The sequence below is a fragment of the Peromyscus eremicus genome, unplaced genomic scaffold (genome assembly GCF_949786415.1).
Source record: "Peromyscus eremicus unplaced genomic scaffold, PerEre_H2_v1 PerEre#2#chrX_unloc_1, whole genome shotgun sequence".
NCBI lineage: Eukaryota > Metazoa > Chordata > Mammalia > Rodentia > Cricetidae > Peromyscus > Peromyscus eremicus.
Genome location: NW_026734288.1, coordinates 5,426,882 through 5,445,956, shown reverse-complemented (window position 1 = coordinate 5,445,956; position 19,075 = coordinate 5,426,882). Strand labels below are relative to the sequence as shown.

Below are 19,075 nucleotides of genomic sequence, written 5' to 3'. Positions count from 1 at the left end.
ATAATTACTATAGAATTTTTTAAGATTCTTATAATTTTTTCTGATGTCTTCTAAGGTGAGAGCTCATGAGAAGTATTTTTTCACATTCTTCATATTTGTAAATATTTTCTTTAGAATGAGTTCAGGGAAGATGAAGTGTTGAAGATTTGGTTAAGAAATTTTCACCTTCTTTACATTTATAAGGCTTGGCTCAGATGTGAGTTCTCTGATGAACATTAATAGAAAGCAAAGGGTATAAGACAATACATTTTTAATATTTCTATCATTTGTCTCTAGTGTGGATTCTCTGATGAACATGAAGAGAAGAGCCATGCCTAAAGCATTTTGCACAGTCATAATATTTATAAGGTTTCTCTCCAGTATGGATTCTCCTATGACATTGAAGATGGGAGGACTTAACAAAGGACTTTCCACATTCATCACATTTATAAGGTTTCTCTCCAGTATGGGTTCTACTATGACATTGAAGATGGGAGAATTGAACAAAGGACTTTCCACATTCATCACATGTATAAGGTTTTTCTCCAGTATGGATTCTGTGATGAACATGAAGAGATGATTCATCTCTAAAGTACTTTTCACAGTCATCACATTGATAAGGTTTCTCTCCAGTATGGATTCTCCTATGATATTGAAGATGGGAGGACCTAACAAGGGACTTTCCACATTCATCACATTTATAAGGTTTTTCTCCAGTATGGATTCTCTGATGAACATGAAGAGATGATCGATCTCTAAAGTACTTTTCACAGTCATCACATTGATAAGGTTTCTCTCCAGTATGGATTCTCCTATGACATTTAAGATTGGCTGACCAGACAAAGGATTTTCCACAGTCATCACATTTATAAGGTTTCTCTCCAGTATGGATTCTCCTATGACATTTAAGATTGGCTGACTGGACAAAGGATTTTCCACAGTCATCACATTTATAAGGTTTCTCTCCAGTATGGATTCTCCTATGACATTGAAGTTGGGAGGACTTAACAAAGGACTTTCCACATTCATCACATTTATAAGGTTTTTCTCCAGTATGGATTCTCTGATGAACATGAAGAGATGATCCATCTCTAAAGTACTTTCCACAGTCATCACATTGATAAGGTTTCTCTCCAGTATGGATTCTCCTATGACATTGAAGATGGGAGGACTTAACAAAGGACTTTCCACATTCATCACATTTATAAGGTTTCTCTCCAGTATGGATTCTCCTGTGACATTGAAGATGGGAGAATTGAACAAAGGACTTTCCACATTCATCACATTTATAAGGTTTCTCTCCAGTATGGGTTCTACTATGACATTGAAGATGGGAGAATTGAACAAAGGACTTTCCACATTCATCACATTTATAAGGTTTTTCTCCAGTATGGATTCTCTGATGAACATGAAGAGATGATTCATCTCTAAAGTACTTTTCACAGTCATCACATTGATAAGATTTCTCTCCAGTATGGATTCTCCTATGATATTGAAGATGGGAGGCCTGAACAAAGGACTTTCCACAGTCATCACATTTGTAAGGTTTCTCTCCAGTATGTATTCTCCTATGACATTGAAGTTTGGAGGAATTAACAAAAGACTTTCCACATTCATCACATTTATAAGGTTTCTCTCCAGTATGGATTCTCCTATGACATTGAAGTTTGGAAGAATGAACAAAGGATTTTCCACAGTCATCACATTTATAAGGTTTCTTTCCAGTATGGATTCTCCTATGACATTGAAGACTGGAGGACTTACTAAAGGACTTTCCACAGTCATCACATATATAAGGTTTCTCTCCAGTATGGATTCTCTGATGAACATGAAGTAATAAGCACCTAGTAAAGCATTTTCCACATTTTTCACATTTATAAGGTTTCTTTCCTATATGGATTCTGTGGTGAACATTAAGGGATGAACTTTTCCTAAAGGATTTTCCACATTCATCACATTTATAAAGGTTCTCTCTCATATGGATTCTGTGATGAATATGAAGGTATGAGAGTTTTCTACAGGACTTTCCACAATCATTACATCTGTATGGTTTCTTTTCTGCAGTGTGACTTGAATCATTCTGAATGATATTTGAATTGAAATCAAAGAATTTATCACATTCTTTAATCTGGCAAAATTTTATTCCTGTATGCTTCATATTATCCATCTCCAGATTTGAGGATTTGATTGTTACCTTCTTGCATGCATCACCTCTGAGTCTCTCATAAATTTCCTGAGTACTAGTTCCATTATTCTGAATACAGTTTGAGAATTCATTAAGAATTTGGTAATGGTGTTTGCTTTTCCTGTGCTTCTCTTGGCTATGTTCATGTTTTTGCAAAGAAGTGTTTGAGTACTTATGAAAAACTTTCTGATGTTCATGGTTTTCAAAATGATTAACTGTTGAACAAGTATTTATGTGAGAATTACTAGGAATTACATCATTAGTAGAGTAAGTCCATGAGTTCTTTCCATTAAAAGGTATTTCAAACTGAGTATTCTGGTAATTATTTACCAAAGAAAACTTAGCAAGGTCATTATCAACATCACTAAATACATTGGAATTTTCACAACTTCTATCCTTATGATACATATTATGCCACATTTCATTCCTAAAATATTTATGTTGATGTAAATTGTGGAGGTTTTCAAATAGTGGAAGTAATTGTTCAGGAACCTCTACTGAATTTTGAGTATAGGAAATATCACACTGCTGACAATTCAAATATTTTTCTGTGCTTAAAGAACTCCTTTCTTCAGGGACTATTGGAGTATCATTTAATTGCACAACACTTGAAAAGTGTTGCAAAGAATTTGAAGTGTTACATTGTGTGTCCCCTTGTGAAGTTTTCACATATCCATGTAGAGTATAGCCAGGTGCCCATGCTTGGGGTGAATATTTTTCCATATAATCATTTGATTCTGAACTTGTAACTGACACAGAGTATGATCTCTTTGGACACACCAGAGGTTCTTGATGTTTTTCATAAATAATGCCTTCGGCATGTTTGTCATAAACATCACTCTCATGATAACATGACTCATATTCTCTGTTGTCACCATGATAATCCCAGAACTTCCTTGTATGTAACATGTCAAGACCAATAGTTTCGAATAACCCTGTTCTTTCTTCCTGTAAAGAATCTTGTTTGTATTTCTGTTGTGAGACCTCCTGGGTCTGGTAAAATGACAGAGCTGAAAGAAATGAAAAGAAACACACTCTTGATTTGTAAAATTATTTGAAAACTATATGAGAGTATAATGCATAAAATGACAGCTGTCTGGGGAATATATCAAGATTGTAATATAGGAAGTTGTCAAAGTTTTGGTGTAAGAAATAAATTTGCTTATGAAAAATGAGAGAAATTCATGTAATACTTGACCTTCATAAAGTCATGTAACACGCAAACATAAAAAACAATTTCAGAAAAATATTGGAGCTCTGTCCCACTTGCCATGTGCGTGAGGAAGACATCTATTGTATTCACTGCTATGATTCTTTCTGCTTACACAATCATAATCCAAGAGATCACACTTTTTTTGTTGACTCTACTCCTCCGTGTGAAAATCCACTTCTTTCTCGTTTCCTTAACAGGGCAACTTGGATTGCACCCCAACTCATTTTTTCCCACAAAGACAGCATAAACCAGAACTGCTCAATCATGTCTGCCATCTGTTCTGTATTATTACTGTCCTCCATAAGAGTGAGTAAGTAGGTTGTTGCTAGCGTATCCTTTCATCTACACAAAACAATTGCATAAGTAATTTATAATCACCTGACTCTGTGTAATTTCCTGAACACATGATCAAGATAGAAACTACAACCTGTCCTGATAACTCTTACAAACACTATGAAGGGCCCTGACATTATTCTATCACTAGCAAGGGATCACAGGACACTTCCCAATTCTCCTTCATGCAAATCATCAGCACTTTTGATCCCAGTCTGGCAACATACATTTTACAGACCGGTGATTCCACAATATCCCCTCATCTACATTTCCTCACCAATCCATGGTTCTAGCCTGTATTCTACCCTATGTGCCCAAATTTAGACTGATAATCTCTGTCCAGAATACTCCTACATTCACCCTTACCATGGGATGCCCATCTTGTAATTCTGCCCATCCCCTGTGCCTACTTGACACCCCACCACCCATGCTATATGTAGCCTTCACACCTAAGCTTCCCTGTATTTATTGTTGCCTGTTAAGACTTCATTGTGCATAAAAGACACAGAAATTACAAAGGAGTTCACAAGACCAATTTTGATCACAAGAACATGATTACTCTATATGATAGTTTTAATAACAATGTTCCCTAAACATTGTTTTAATGTAGCCACATTATTTGACTCGAAGTATGGTGTTAATACATAAAATGTGGGACTGAGTTCGGACCTTTAAATGTAGGAACTACACACTATCTTTAGTTTCCTTTCTGGTGCTGACTTGAAATTTGACATTTGAATGTTATCTGTTCTTTCTACAACATTTACTGCCTCTTGACTTCATCCCATGGCATAATGGAGTCTTATTTTCATGGTATCTTAAGCCCAATGAAACTCTTAATTTTACACATTTTCTGGTAATGGTGTTTAATCAAAATAATAGAAAATCACACATTGACTATAAAGAATAAAGCTAGTATTTTACCCCCGTTCCCAAAGTCTACCAGTCTCATAGAAGTATTCTTCAATCCATAATTACCATGATACAGAAGATGGAAGAACTATCATGAACACTATTAAAGTAGTCAAAGTGCTTAAATTAGACAGAGACAAACAGCTTAATAAAATTAATGAAGAGAAACTAAAAAACCTGAGTGATGAAAGAGACCACAGAGACATAAATGAAGTCAGTCCAGCCTCAAAAAAAATTTAAAAAACAGTATAGGTTTATTGATGAGAACTCAGTCTAAAATGAAATTGCAACAGGAAACTAATTAGAAAAGTCAAGATAAACCTTTATAAGTGAGACAGAAAAATAGTAAATATACTATCAAAACTCAATAAAAACAAGAAGAGTAATTTAACTGCATATCAGAAGCAGACACATATATTTGTATATTTAAATATAGAACTAAAAAGATTACACAGGTAATGATCAACACCATAGTAACATGAATATATATATATATATATATATATATATATATATATATATATATATATAGTGTGTGTGTGTGTGTGTGTGTGTGTGTGTGTGTGTTTGTGTGTGTAAGATAAGAATCTTACCTCAATGGCATAGATAAAATCTTCCCCAAGATCATGAAAGACAAATTTGCCAAACTCAAGAAAGTCATAACATTTTAGATACTGGAAACATTCCAACACCAAATAGACAAAAATATAAAAAGAAATACCACACAGCAAGCCCTAGTTAATATACAAAACAAAACAAGAGCATTAAAATATGAAGAAGGGGGGCTGGAGAGATGGCACAGTGGTTAAGAACACTGGCTGCTTTCCCAGAGGACCCAGGTTCGATTCCTAGCATCCACATGGCAGCTCACAGCTTTCTGTAACTGCAGTTCCAGGAGATCTGATACCTTCACACCAATGCACATAAAATAAAATTAAATAAATTATAAAAAATAAAATAAAATATGACAAAGGGAATTAAATATCTCATATAAAGGAAAGCCCATTAGAGTAACAGCTTATTTCAGAGGAGAAGGTACTAACCAAAAGAGCCAGGGACAGTGCACTTCTAAAGAGAATAAGAGCCTATACTGACTACTCTAGTAAGCAAAACTGTCTGCTACAATTGAGGGGAAAGGATTTTTTATGAATTAGAAGATATGAAATGATTCATAACATGCACAACCATGGAAAACAAGAGACAGGAAACAGTATTTAAGACTGACAGGCAACTCTAGCCAGAACTGCAGATACACTAACTGCAGACCTTCACCTCAAATTTTGCTTTTCTTAATCCAATCCCACAGTACCATCTTTAGCTTTGATAAAATGACCTGCTGCAGGTTCCCTGATGCCTGTGATTTCATCTCCATTGGTTAAAACACATCTTCCAATTCTAACACCATTTTTCACAGCCTTTCTTGATCTCAGCACCCAACTCTGGCAGAAATTCCCTGGAACTCCAGAGTCCCTCCTGCCAGGTAAGAAGTAAACTCCAGGACTTCACCTCTCACCATGGCTCTTCAAGTCCAATGTAACAGATTCAGGCCAAGCTCTGTAGCAGAACAGCAGCAGCCTCATCCTTCCCTATGCCAGAGAATCCCACAACCAATCCCTGAACCTTCCTTCTATTCCTGATTACATTGTCCTCACTTCAAATCCAGAAGAAACGAAGACCCAGAAACCAAACTGGGAAGAGAAGCAGGGAGGAAAATTGCTGATTTTCTTCTTTTTCTCTGCTCTTCTAAATTTATCCCCCAAGACTCATCCCCAGATCTGGAAGAAAACACAACTTCTGAAGCCATTTCTTCCCTCCTGTACTAATTTAAAATGGATCACACAGATTTCCCCATCCAAATTTCTATCTCATACTTCATTGATTTGTTCCTACTTGAAACTACAGCAGCAATTCTCTTCAAACAGAGGCCATCCTTACCAGAGAATCAAAGACACTAGTTGCACATTATCAAATCTGCATCCATGTCCCCATGTCCTATGTCCCAATCTCATCCCCAGACATTTATCAGACATTCTGCTATTGACTCTACTCACTCATGGTCCACTTATTAGTGGATAAGAGCCATGAAGACAATGATAACAAAGCTACAATCTGTAGAAGCACAAGGGAAATGAAACAGAAATATCTGCTTTAGGAAGGGAAATAGAATAAACAAGTATGAATAGATAGCGTAGGGTGAATAGAGATGGGGTTCTAGGCAGAAGTACAGGTTGAGACTGATAAAATTAATGGGCATTTGAGGGGTAGCATTGAAACCAAATTCAGTAAGAACTTCCAGAAACATACATGAAAAATATCAAAAAACATTGCTAAATAATAGGGGAATCAGAGTCCAAAATATCTCTCTCTTATGATCTAAAACATATTTCAGTATAAAAATTGTGTTCCAAACAATTGAATGTTAGCGAAGTGGACCAAAGTATATACCCAAACATGTCTGGCATTTGCCAGTTCTACCCCTTCCTCTCTGTGAACTGAAAATAAAGTTTAATTACTGAAGACAATAATGATATAAATCATTGAAAATTAAGACATTGGCCTAGTGCCTACAGAGAGCAATAAACCCATATTTTCTTTGGTACAAGAACAATTTCTGTATTTTAAACAGAAACTTATGCCAACTCAGCCCAAACAGCCTTTATCTTCAAAGGTATTCTGCCAGCAAGATTAGTTAGGACAAAGGTGGAACAAAGATTGATGGAGCAAGTACCAATAATTGATTTGAATTAAGGCTATTTCTCTAGATGGATACCGTACCTGATGTTTCTTTGATGATCATAAACTTGATACTAGAAAGCCCATTGAATTAGGATATTACAACATACTACTTATCTAAAGAAAGAAAAATGTAGCAATAAAATGACTCCTCATGACATTCTGTAATACTCATAGGTCAGTGTGTTGTTTACATGTTATCAGGGAAGATTTCTCCTAAAGAATATACAAAAATATATAGACATACTGCCAGAAATTCTACAGTGAGTCAGAGATCTTGAACACTCAACTCTAAATGAGATCTTTCTATTGAATACCTCCCCTCCATTGCTCAGGCAACCCTCCAGAAGAGGAGGTGGAAATAGTGTAAGAGCCACAGGGATGGCAAATATCAAGAAAACCAGGTCCTCTAAATTAACATGGGGGAATTTCATATGAACTCAGAGAGAATGAAGCAACAAACACAGGGACTGCACAGGTTCGTTCAAATTTTCTGTGTAAAAATTATGACTTCTGATTTAATGGTTTTATGGGATTATTGAGCATGACAATAAGTTGATCTTTGATTATTATGCCTATTCTTTGACTTTTTTTTGTTCTGTTGGTTTTTTTGTCTTGTAAGACTCCAATATGATAGATTTATCTTATAAGAATTAATTTTGTTATATTTAAAAATAATCAAAGATTGAATTAAACCAAACCACTATTTTACATGTGAACAAGTGAACTGACACTTAACATACTGAGACACAACATAACTTTTCTCCAATAGAGTGACACTCAGCCTATCTATAGGTCTTTCAATTTTTCAGTAGCCTAAGAATATCTTAAATTGATAAAAAACTTGCCTTTCATCTCAGCATTTGAAAGGCAGAGGCAGGGGCAGAGGCAGGTGATTCTCTATGGTTATGAGGTCATCCTGATCTACATATTCAGTTCCTGGCCAACCAGGCCTACATGGTTACAGACCCTGTCTCAAAAAAGAGGAAAGGTGAGAAAAGTAAATTATATGTCTAGGCAATAAAAAAAAGTGCCAATAGAGTCAATTAGGCCAAGTTGCCCTTTGCAACATTAAGATGGATGGGTTTCTCCTCTGTAAAACTAATTGCCAGCAAAGCAAACCTTGATCTTGGCCTCACTATGTCCTGTCCTAGTGTAACTAACTGATAGAAAAATCCCAGATGGCCCTTCGATGTGAATCACAGTCTGACTTTTTCTTAAAGTATTCTTCACTGACTTGAATTCAGACAAAGAATGGGGGCCAGAGTGCATTACAATCTGTATTTTGCAAAAAGTCTTAGATATCTACTAAGTTTCTAGTCAAAAACACAAAAAAGCAAGCTGGACAGTGGTGGCCCATGCCTTTAGTCCCAGCACTCAGGACACAGAGGCTTTAATCTCAGAACTCTGTGAGCAGAGGCAGGCAAATCTCTGTGAGTTCCTGGCCAGCCTGGACTACAGAGCAAGTTACTAGACAGCCAGGGCAGTTACACAGAGAAACTCTGTGCCCCCAAAAGCACCACATTGATAAAAGGCCTACTGAATAAAATTTATATTTTCAAAGTAGACTGAAAGGTAGAATTCTATTTCAAACTAAAATATCATAACCAGAGTTTATATGTGAAATTCAAAAATCATTTTTAAGTGTAAATTATTTTAAATATAATTATATAATTTCATTTTAACATTATCCCTGCCACTTATCCTCCAACTCATCACATACCTTCAAATCAATAATATAACCTCCACTTGATAATTGTTACAGTTACATATTTATGTGAATATTTTCTCAAGTATACATACAAAATATATAACTTCAGATTGTTAGTCCAGCTTTATTGTCAATGATTATATCATTTCAGGCCTCACTACTTTGCATTGGATAAGGACTAACAGGGATAACCCATGGCAGATGGCAATTCTCCTTATCACAGCATTCAATAGGTGTTTATCATTCTTTGATTAGAGATTTGAGATAGAGGGACACTATGAATTGGGAAACAAAAATTTGAGAAAAATTTTTAGTTATGAAGGAAGGAAAGTCAGTACAATAGATGAAAGAGAGACTAGCAGTAAACTTAACACCAAGCGTAAGAATCTTGGTTCAAATTTTCTGGTTTAAAATACATATTATATGTAATGTGGATTCTATGACATTTCTTTTCCTACCTGTATCCCTTGAATGTCATATCATCTTAGACTGACACATAAGTCTTCAAGCATAACATATAACAGGTATGTAGAGAGTGAGTATCCTTTATTTTCCCATTTATAGAAGAACTGTCTTGAGCTTTCTCCATATAAAATGTTTATGTTGGTAATTACTTACAATAACATATTCTATTATATGTAGATGTGCTCCTCCTACTGTTGAATTTTATAATGAAGTGGTGTGTTTGTCAAAAGCCTTTTCTGAATTTAATGAAGAGATCATTTGGGCTCTCATACACTGTTCTTCTAATGTATTACATGTATTGATTAATTAAGTTGATTCTCATTAGCATCTCTTTGATGAAGCCACCTTGATCCTAGTAGACAATTATTTTTATGTGTTCTTGAAATGGAAATTTTACATTTTGTCTTATAATTGCAAATGTATTGGTGTTAGTTTTTCTCTAATTATCTGGAGGGATTCTTCCCTGAATTCATGTGGCTTTTTTAAGTTGAATTTTTTTTATTGTTCCTCCTGTTCAACTTTAGAACATGCAACATGATAAATTATTTATGTCATTTGATTTATTTTTGTTAGGTTCTATGCTAAGAAATTCACTCATTTGTTTAAGAAACCTTGTTCCACTGTCTTTGTCCTGGTGATTGAACTCTGCAATTCAGATTTGCAGGAAAGTATTTTTATCTCTCTGGACCACTGGAGAAATCTTTGAAGAAACATAGACAACTGTACTTCTGTAGAATCTTGTTAAAATATGTGTATATCTAAAAACAATTTAAATGTCTTTACTATATGACGTTGTACCCAATACTCAAACTTGAAATCATGTGCCAACAAATAATGCTATATTGTTATACCATTAGATTTGTGCATCACTCATCCTTCGCTAAAGAAGCTTAATGTGAAGATTTTGGAGAACTAATCCATACCTGGGATTCCTTTATCTTAATCCTTGAATCAGGGTTCAGGCACATATGAATAAATGGATGCAGAGAGAACATAAAGACAAAAAAATGGTAAATGACTCTAGGGAAGAAATTCACAAATAGTATAAGAATAATGGCCATATAATTACCAAGTCTGTGACAGCAAGGCCAAAACCCACAGAAACTCAAGACAGACAAAATCTCAGCTTGTAAAGTTGAAAGTAGGTCAATAGTCACAACTTTTTGACAAGAACATGTGCAGTCCTTAGCTTCCAGGAGTCAGAAAACCATTTTTTCAATTGTGTAACACCAGGGCATATCAATCATATTCAAAGCCTTGTGTTCAGAAACAGTTGGCCAGCAAAAATCTTCTTCAATTTTTTAATGTATTTTCTGTTATTTCTTTGATAGAGAGAATGAGATGGGATGTGGGAATCAGGACATTAGGTGAGTGTGGGAAAGGGATTGTATGCAAGAGGTAAAAGAAATAACAATAAATTGATCCAGAAATATTGTAAAAATTTTCAAAAAATACAGAAAAACACTAGAATCACTGTCATATAGGAAAAAATCCAGGCACTTATTGGAACACAAAATAAAGCATCACAGACATTGTCAAATTGCTATTGGCATTCTAAATTTCATCTACTCACTATTCTGAATAAATAAGGGAGAATCATGTAAAATTCTCTGTGTGCTTGATCCTAGTACACAATTCTAAACGAAATTCTCAGGCATCGCTTCTAGTGAGAAGCTAGACTAATACAAATGAAGTCATTATTTGTTTCTTTCTTTGTACTTGACAAATGAACCAGTTTCCTTCCAACTTACCTGAGTCTCTACCTTCTACTTCCCCTATGTTCATGATCCAGGGTTCTTTGTTCTTTTCAAGACAGGTGACTAGCTCTGGTTTTGGTACAGAAAGGCCTGTGAATTAGAAGAGACATATGAAAATTTCTTAACATGATGTGGAAATAGTTGGGATCTATAACAGGCTTGTAATCAGTAGATATGAAATTACATAAAGAAAGACTCATAAGTGGACTCTTATTAGTACATGCTTGACAGGTGTTGTAGACTTTTAAGAAATCCATAATGTTAATTTTGTATACATTCAACTTTCCTTATATTACCCCATTACAAAAATAAAGCTATTATAATCAAACTGTATTCAAACATTAATGCTACTGACTGCCTGCAAAAAAATTGGATTGAAGGAAGTATTAGGCAAAATTAAAAGACCTTTTAAAACATGAAAAATTTCAGTCTGTATTACACTCACCAATATGTAGAAATAATTAAAATTCATTGATAGAAAACATTTCAAAATACTAATACATGTTGCTAGACATTTCTAGGGCTAAGCAGCAATGATGAAAGAATTTATTCTCACCTACAGAAACCAGGTTGCTGTAGTTCTCCAACATGACCTCTCTGTATAAATCCCTCTGAGAAGTGTCCAGGCATTCCCATTCCTCCTTGGAGAAACTGATTGCCACATCCGTGAAAGTCAATGGACTCTGAAGTGAAAATTCAATTTTTCTTTTTATGATGGCTTGAGTCTTTTATTTGCCCCAGAAAAGAGTATTTAACTAAAGAACTTGCTGTGTTATCAGTAATTGATATGCAAGTTTCAAATGTTACAAATTAAGAGGGAGGATATTGTGACTTTTTCATTGGATCAAAGTGCCCAATATCTAAATTATTCATGAAATATGCACCTTTTCTCAAAGATAAATAATGTCTGAAGTTGTCCACAATAGGAATTGAGTTTCAACATTCATCTCTAATATCATAAAATTTATAAATATTTCAGATCATGAACTCATGTTGAAAAGTTATACTGGGAAATAAAAGAGGCACAAAGAGTGGAAAGCAGGATGTAGAACAGAAATGACACTGATAATAAATAACTGATATTCAGAATATACTAAAAAATATAGTTTTTTTTTACAACGAGGAACTATAGTTTAGGTTGAGAGTTTTGCAAATGAAACATTTACGTGGGTAATGTCAACCTGTCACATCCTTGTTGAATATTTCTGAGAACATGCTATCTCTCCTTAACCATCTTTATGGATCCTGTCAGAAAGTTTATCTTAAAATTTAACCTTTCTGACATGATTCTGTGTGCAAAGGCAGCAGCACCTGCATTCCCTGGAAGCACACACAAAGCAGAAAGCAGGTATAAAAGGTCCCCAATCAGTGACTTGTGCCACAGCAGATATGCAGAAACCATAAACTTTTACAAACAGATGTAAACTTAGTTTCTCCTTTCCCGCTTTGTGAGGGTCCATTATTCCTGCAGATCATGGAAATCTCTACAACCTGGGTATGAGATTTCACTGCCTTGCTTTAAACTGTGCACAGGCATTTTGAAGTGCATCATCACACAGCCGTAAGAAGTTGTAGTGACCCCTTCCTCACATTCCATTCCCTGAGATCATTCTTTAGAAAATAACTGGCAACTCTATCTGAAATAGTGAATGAAATCTGAGGGATAACCACAGCTGAAAGTATTTCTCACACTGGGTAAGTAATATACTTACCTACACCCAAGACACAGCTTGGAATTATTACCTCACCAATGTCTCCAATCAGGCATTCCTTTTAGTTTCCAGGTTTTATTCTAAAATTCCACCATTTCACAGTTATGCAGTGTTTAGATTCTCATTTAAGTTTATTTTAAACAGTTAAACAGTGAATATGCATCTTGTGGATTCAATTGCAAATGTTGTATCTAAATAATGACATCCCTGCACTCAGTTTAGTACTTTTGGTTGTTAATGAAGAGACTTCAATTCCAACCACACAAAGTTTCCTTGTTGAAACTTTGATTGTTTGTGAAATACACATAAATATAAGTACACTTTGCCAACTAGTTCTCCCTCAGTTCACTTCAAAAAATGTACTAGATAACCATAGGATATAATATTGCATCAGCACCCAGGGGAGTGACTCTTAGCAGGTGTCAGCACAATGGAAGGGCATTGCAAGTTCACTGTAAAGTCAGTAGCTAGCAAAGAGAAATGATGGAATAGACTCTTTGAATCTAGCCACAAAAACAGAACAGTAAACAGAAGAAAAATAGTATAATAGGGTAATTTCATACCACCATCTGACTGGCAAATTCTACTTGGAAGGTTGTATTACATTTAAACTCTTCAACTTATTATATAAAACAATATATCTTTTATAGAAATAATATTATAAACATCATCCATTGACAGGAAGACATTCCATCTTTGTACATAGTGCCTCTTTCTCAGAACAGCCTATATTGAGCAAAAAGATCCCTGGGCAAAAGGAACAGGGAACATGGTTTCTTTCTCATTCATATAAGATGACTCAATTCCATTTTCAGTAGGACAGGGAAATGCATGTAATTTTGTATATTAAATGTTTATACTATGAATTAATGCAGATAATTTATTTTGAAAAATAAAATGAGAAAACAGTGGAAAGGATCACACAAACCTGTGACATGCATTTAAAAAAATGTTACCTTGATGACCGCATTAGAAAAACAAAAACAAAAACAAAAAACAAAGCCTTGTTAAAACTGAGAGGTAATGTAAAGGTTTGGGATCACCACAAAAGAAGCATTCGTCGGTGAACAGGCAACACATCTCACCTCCATACACACATTTACCTGAGAAAAAGCCATCACTCGTTTCCTTTCCTTTGGGATCTTCTCAGAAACCTTTATCCCAAAATTTCACCTTCCTGATAATATTTTGGGTTTCAAAGCAAGAAAAGACTTGTTTATTTTCTACCATGCTAAGAGACTGGAAGGCAAGATCAAAAAGCTCCCTCTGTGTACTATAACAGAGATGTAGAACAACATGAGCTCCCAGAGGTAGACAACACTGAAGGTTCTGCTTTCATACATGCCAGCAGGTAGGCTGTTTGGCTCACAACATGACTGACTTAAATAAAGACTGACTACATGTTTAAATTGATGTGCTGGAGCTAACAGAGTCAGGTTGGCCTTTCAACTGAGGCTGAGCACAGCTGACATTGATAAGCATTAAGAGCCCTCACATTCTCTTTCTCTGGGGTGGGTGATTAAAGGAAAATGAGGTTTCCATGGAGGATAACAGACAGCATCTGTGGGGTAGTCACAGACAAAAGTAGTTCTTCAACTGGATTAAAAAAAAAAAAAACTAGTTGCTTGTGTTCAAGAATCATGAAGGCAATGCATTCCCCTCTGAAGTCTCCACTGACTTTTCTCATTGGTTACCATAATAAAATTTATAATACTAAGATTCTGAAATTATGCAATGAGACTCAAGATTAAATCTTTTCACAAATTTATTTTCATAGTGACATTACTTCACCCAGAGTAACAATGGGTAGAAAAAAATGAGAAGAACCAGGTGGTATTATTTCCAATATGTGAGTACTCAGGAATCATCTAATACTTTAAGATTTTAGTGAAGAAAACTAAATTCCATTCTTTAACATCATTGTTTTGCTGGCAATTTAAAAAGTAATGAGTGCTGCAAAATCTCTTCATATTTAAGGCTGCTTTGCAAAACAAGAATTCATTAATTTAACTTCAAAAGAAATGAACTGAACAGTCCCTGGAAGTGATATTGACTATGTAGAAATCTACACACATACTCAGTTTATCTCTGTTTTTTTACATGAAGTGCATAGTAATTACTCAAACACCTGATTAATATTTGGAAGTAACTAGGCAAAAATTTATTTTTTTGTCTTTTTCTTGAATAAAGGTAAACTATTTACTAGAAACAGGGCTACATGACATGCATGTCTCTGTGCAGAAATGAAGGATGCACAGGAACTCCATTGTGTTGTTCAAATTTCAATACTCAGTTTTTAATTACTACAACCTATGCATAGTATTTCTTTTTTTATATGTGTTTGTTTGGACATTGACATACATACAAACAATAAATGTGTTAACAGTATTACATGGCATAATAAAACACAGAAAATTTTTTACTTGGCTATGACATTAAAGTTTAACAACACTCAATTATCAGTTTTGTGTTCCAGGATATATTGTGATATAGAATTTCTTTTATTGACTAAAATAATTGTGTTATCATCATATTCCCTTTATAACTTTCTTAGTCAATGTTCTAATGACATGTTTTATTCTCTTTAACATGTAAATTGTTTCATATAAGATATATGCTTTTAAAATCTTAATACAATAATATGAATTTCCAATTTAAAATATTTAACATATTAATCCTGGAGTGTATCTTCTGAAATGACATTATGTCTCAATTTTGACTATTACATCCTAATATCTATTCTTGCTTCATCAATGTATTCAGTGTAAGGATGAAACAGATCCCCCATCAGTCAAATACCCTACTAAAAAGAATTCAAAATTCGACCAAGTATATAACAGTTCAATTTATTGTGTCTTTTTAAAATCCTTTAAATTATTTTCACTGTTGTAGAAGTCTCTATTTTAAGGGATTAAAAGCCAATTGTGTTGTACAATTTTCTGTGATTCGGAACTTATGACTAGATTTGGATGATTAATCTCATCTTAGTCACTTTCTCAAGAATGTACTCAGCTCATGCTTTGTTATGGCTTTTGCAGACCAGAATGTAGAAACTCTCCATTTGATAAATGGTTTGTGGTGTTTTTGATTACTTTGGTGTCAAATAGATCTCTTTTTAAACTATTTATTTTTATTTGTGTAATTAGTTAGTAATCAGTGAGGCATTAGATTCAGGTGTTTGAAACATCTTGTCACAGAACAGTGTTCTGTCAGGTATCTGAACTCGTTATTGTTTACAGATGATATCTCACACCAGTTATGAAATTACAGTTGCCAAAAAAGATAACATTCAGAATCAAACAATACTTCTATATCTCATCACTGAACTCAGGAAAAGAGAGCTTTTTTTCCCTTACAACCTACTTTGTAACTTTGAAAATGACTTAAAATTTGGATTTATTGTTGTCTGCTTTGATAGGTGATAAAGATCAGTGATTTTATTCATGGTGAAAATGCAGTCCATGAAATCCCTTTAATCCACACTATTTCCTTCATAGTAGTTCCATGTGTCCAAGAAACATAATTCTGATGGCAGGATATAGTATGATAACCTTCTTTTTCATTTTTTTTCAGTAAAGAAACACATTTTATTAACCTTTCTTTTTTAATTTTATAATTAATTTAATTTTACATATCAGCTATGCATTTCCCTGACCTCCCTCCTCCCACCTAACCCACCCTCCCCACAATTCACCACCCATTTCCACCTCCTCCAAGGCAAAGACTCCCCTCGGGATTCAGCTCAGCCTGGTAGATTCAGTTGAGGCAGTTCCAGTCCCCTCCTCCTTTCAACTAGGCTGAGCATAGTGTCCCAGAATTAGGCCCTAGGTTCCAAAAAGCCAGCTCATGCACTATGGAGAGGACCCAGTCCTACTGCCTGGGTTCAAGCTAATTGACTGTCTCACTTATCCAGAGGGCCTGATCCATTTCCATGGGGGCTCCTCAGCTATTGGTTCATAGTTCATGTGTTTCCAGTAGTTTGGCTATTTGTGCCTGTGCTTTTTCCAGTCATAGTCTCAATATCTCTTACTCATATAATCCCTCCTCTTTCTCACTGATTGTACTCCTGGAGCTCCACCTGGGGTTTGGCCAAGGATCTCTGCAATTGCTTCCATCAGCCACTGGATGAGAGTTTTATCATGACCATTAGGGTGTTCAGCCATCCGATCATCAGAGTAAGTCAGTTTGGGCTTTCTCTTGACCAATGCCAGTAGTCTACAGTGGAGGTATCTTTGTGGATTTCTGGGGACCTGTCTAGCACTCTGCTTCTTCCTATTCCCCTGGGGTCTTCATTCATCATGGTATCTCCCTCCCTGTTCTCCCACTCTGCTCCTGATCCAGTTGAGACCTCCCTATCCCCTAAGCTCTCTTTCCCCTAACCCTTGCCCTCCATTATCCCCCCCACTCCCAGTTTGCTCATGTAGATCTCATCCATTTCTGTGTTATAGGGCAATCCCTGTGTCTTTCTCAGAGTTCTCTTTACTAGGTATCTTCCCTGGAGTTGTGAGTTGCGGTCTAGTTATCCTTTGCTATAATTGAAGAGATTTTTCTCTATTAATCTCTTAAGTGTGTGGAGTGATTTTCCCCTGTGAGGGCATATTGATTCTAGAACTGTTGCACTTCCAGCCTTTTAGAAAAAATGTTTCTGAAACAAGATCTTTTATGTTTATACAAGTGGCCTTGGTCCCAGTCTGTTGTTCTCCAGGGCAGTGACCTTGCTGTCCTCTATATTATAGCTACAAATTCTTACATTGAATGACTGTACCAACTCAGAGTTTCAAAATTATCCATTTCAGTCATGCAATTGAATATCCATTAAACTAAAATGAAAAGAATTTGTATGTGTAGCATGGTTTCTACCTTCAGACCAGAATAGAATAGTTTATTGTGTACACTGCTGGGGGAAACAGGGTGTGCAATCAGCTACTGGAGTCACCATTATTAAAAAGGATCTGATTGAATCAAGAGGGAAGATGTATTTAGTAGTTGATTGACAGGCTTGTCTTAGGAAGGTAGGAAGGTGTGGCTGCACAAGCTCTCAATTCCTGTGTACCAACACAGCTCTTGTCTTGCCTATCTCAAATATCTGTGGAGCTGAATGAGGTGTTCATGGAGTGTCACCTGCCCTGATCGTTTGCAGCCCTGGAACTAGTCCCTTGAAACCCCAAGACTTGAAACAAGCTGGACTAGGATTCAACCAGCGTTGGTGGTGAAACCCTGAGAGGTGAAGGTCATAGTGCTGCTTCTGTAGCTGTTAGGAGTAGTAGGATACAGGAAACAGTGCAAGAATAGCTTACCATGGTCATATAACTGAGAACCTGATTCAGAGAAAGTGAGGTGGGCATCCACCTACCCTTTTAAAGGATTTTCCATATCCTTACACTGAAATGATATGGTTACAGTTCAGCATTGTTGCAGGCATCTATATTTAGCAGTCGGAAACTCAGTGAAGAGATTGTGAGAGTTCATTGCATGAAGCTGTAAGGATTGAAGTATTGGTGGTGGTGTTGTTTTTTTTGTCACTTATTTCTCTTTAGGGGCTTTGCCGTGAAGCTGTCAAATAAATCACACACAAGAAGGATTATTCTTTCTCATAAACGTTCAGCCTTAGCTTGACTTATTCATTGCCAGCTTTTCTCAAATCATCCCATCTAAGTTTTGTCTCTGGACTTTTATCTTTCTTTATTTCTTTACTTCTTATTGCTTGATGTGTTGCTGGGTGGCTGGACCTTACTGTCCTCTCATTTTCTTGCTCCTTCTTCCTTTTTTCCTCCCAGACTTATCAGCCCATTTATTCTATTTGCCTGCCATCCCTGCCTATCCTTTTCTGTCAAGCTAAAGGACATTCAGATCTTCATTAGAATAACCAAGTATTTTAGAGAGGCAAAGTACCACAGCTTCACAGAGTTAAATAAATGCAACATAAAACCATGCAACACATCCTTGCTTCATTTAAACAAATATTCCCTTGCATAGGCAAATATACCACATGTTAAATTCACATTCCACAACAGCCTGGGTTGCATTTTGTTACCACAAGACATTGAGATACCTAAGGCTTGAGATATCTCCCAA

At 35.6% G+C, this 19,075-nt stretch overlaps 1 protein-coding gene across 1 annotated transcript; it reads right to left on the bottom strand.

The window, feature by feature from the left end:
- Positions 1 to 448: 448 nt before the first annotated feature.
- Positions 449 to 14,118, bottom strand: LOC131900945 (zinc finger protein 665-like; the record flags this gene model as incomplete). The annotated part of the gene is made up of 5 exons (XM_059252253.1): positions 14,104 to 14,118; positions 11,845 to 11,971; positions 11,283 to 11,378; positions 2,945 to 3,174; positions 449 to 1,582 (listed from the first exon to the last, which is right to left on the bottom strand). Coding segments are annotated over exons 1-5 (1,602 nt in total), but the record flags the coding sequence as incomplete, so codon positions are not given.
- Between the last annotated feature and the right edge of the window lie 4,957 nt (positions 14,119 to 19,075).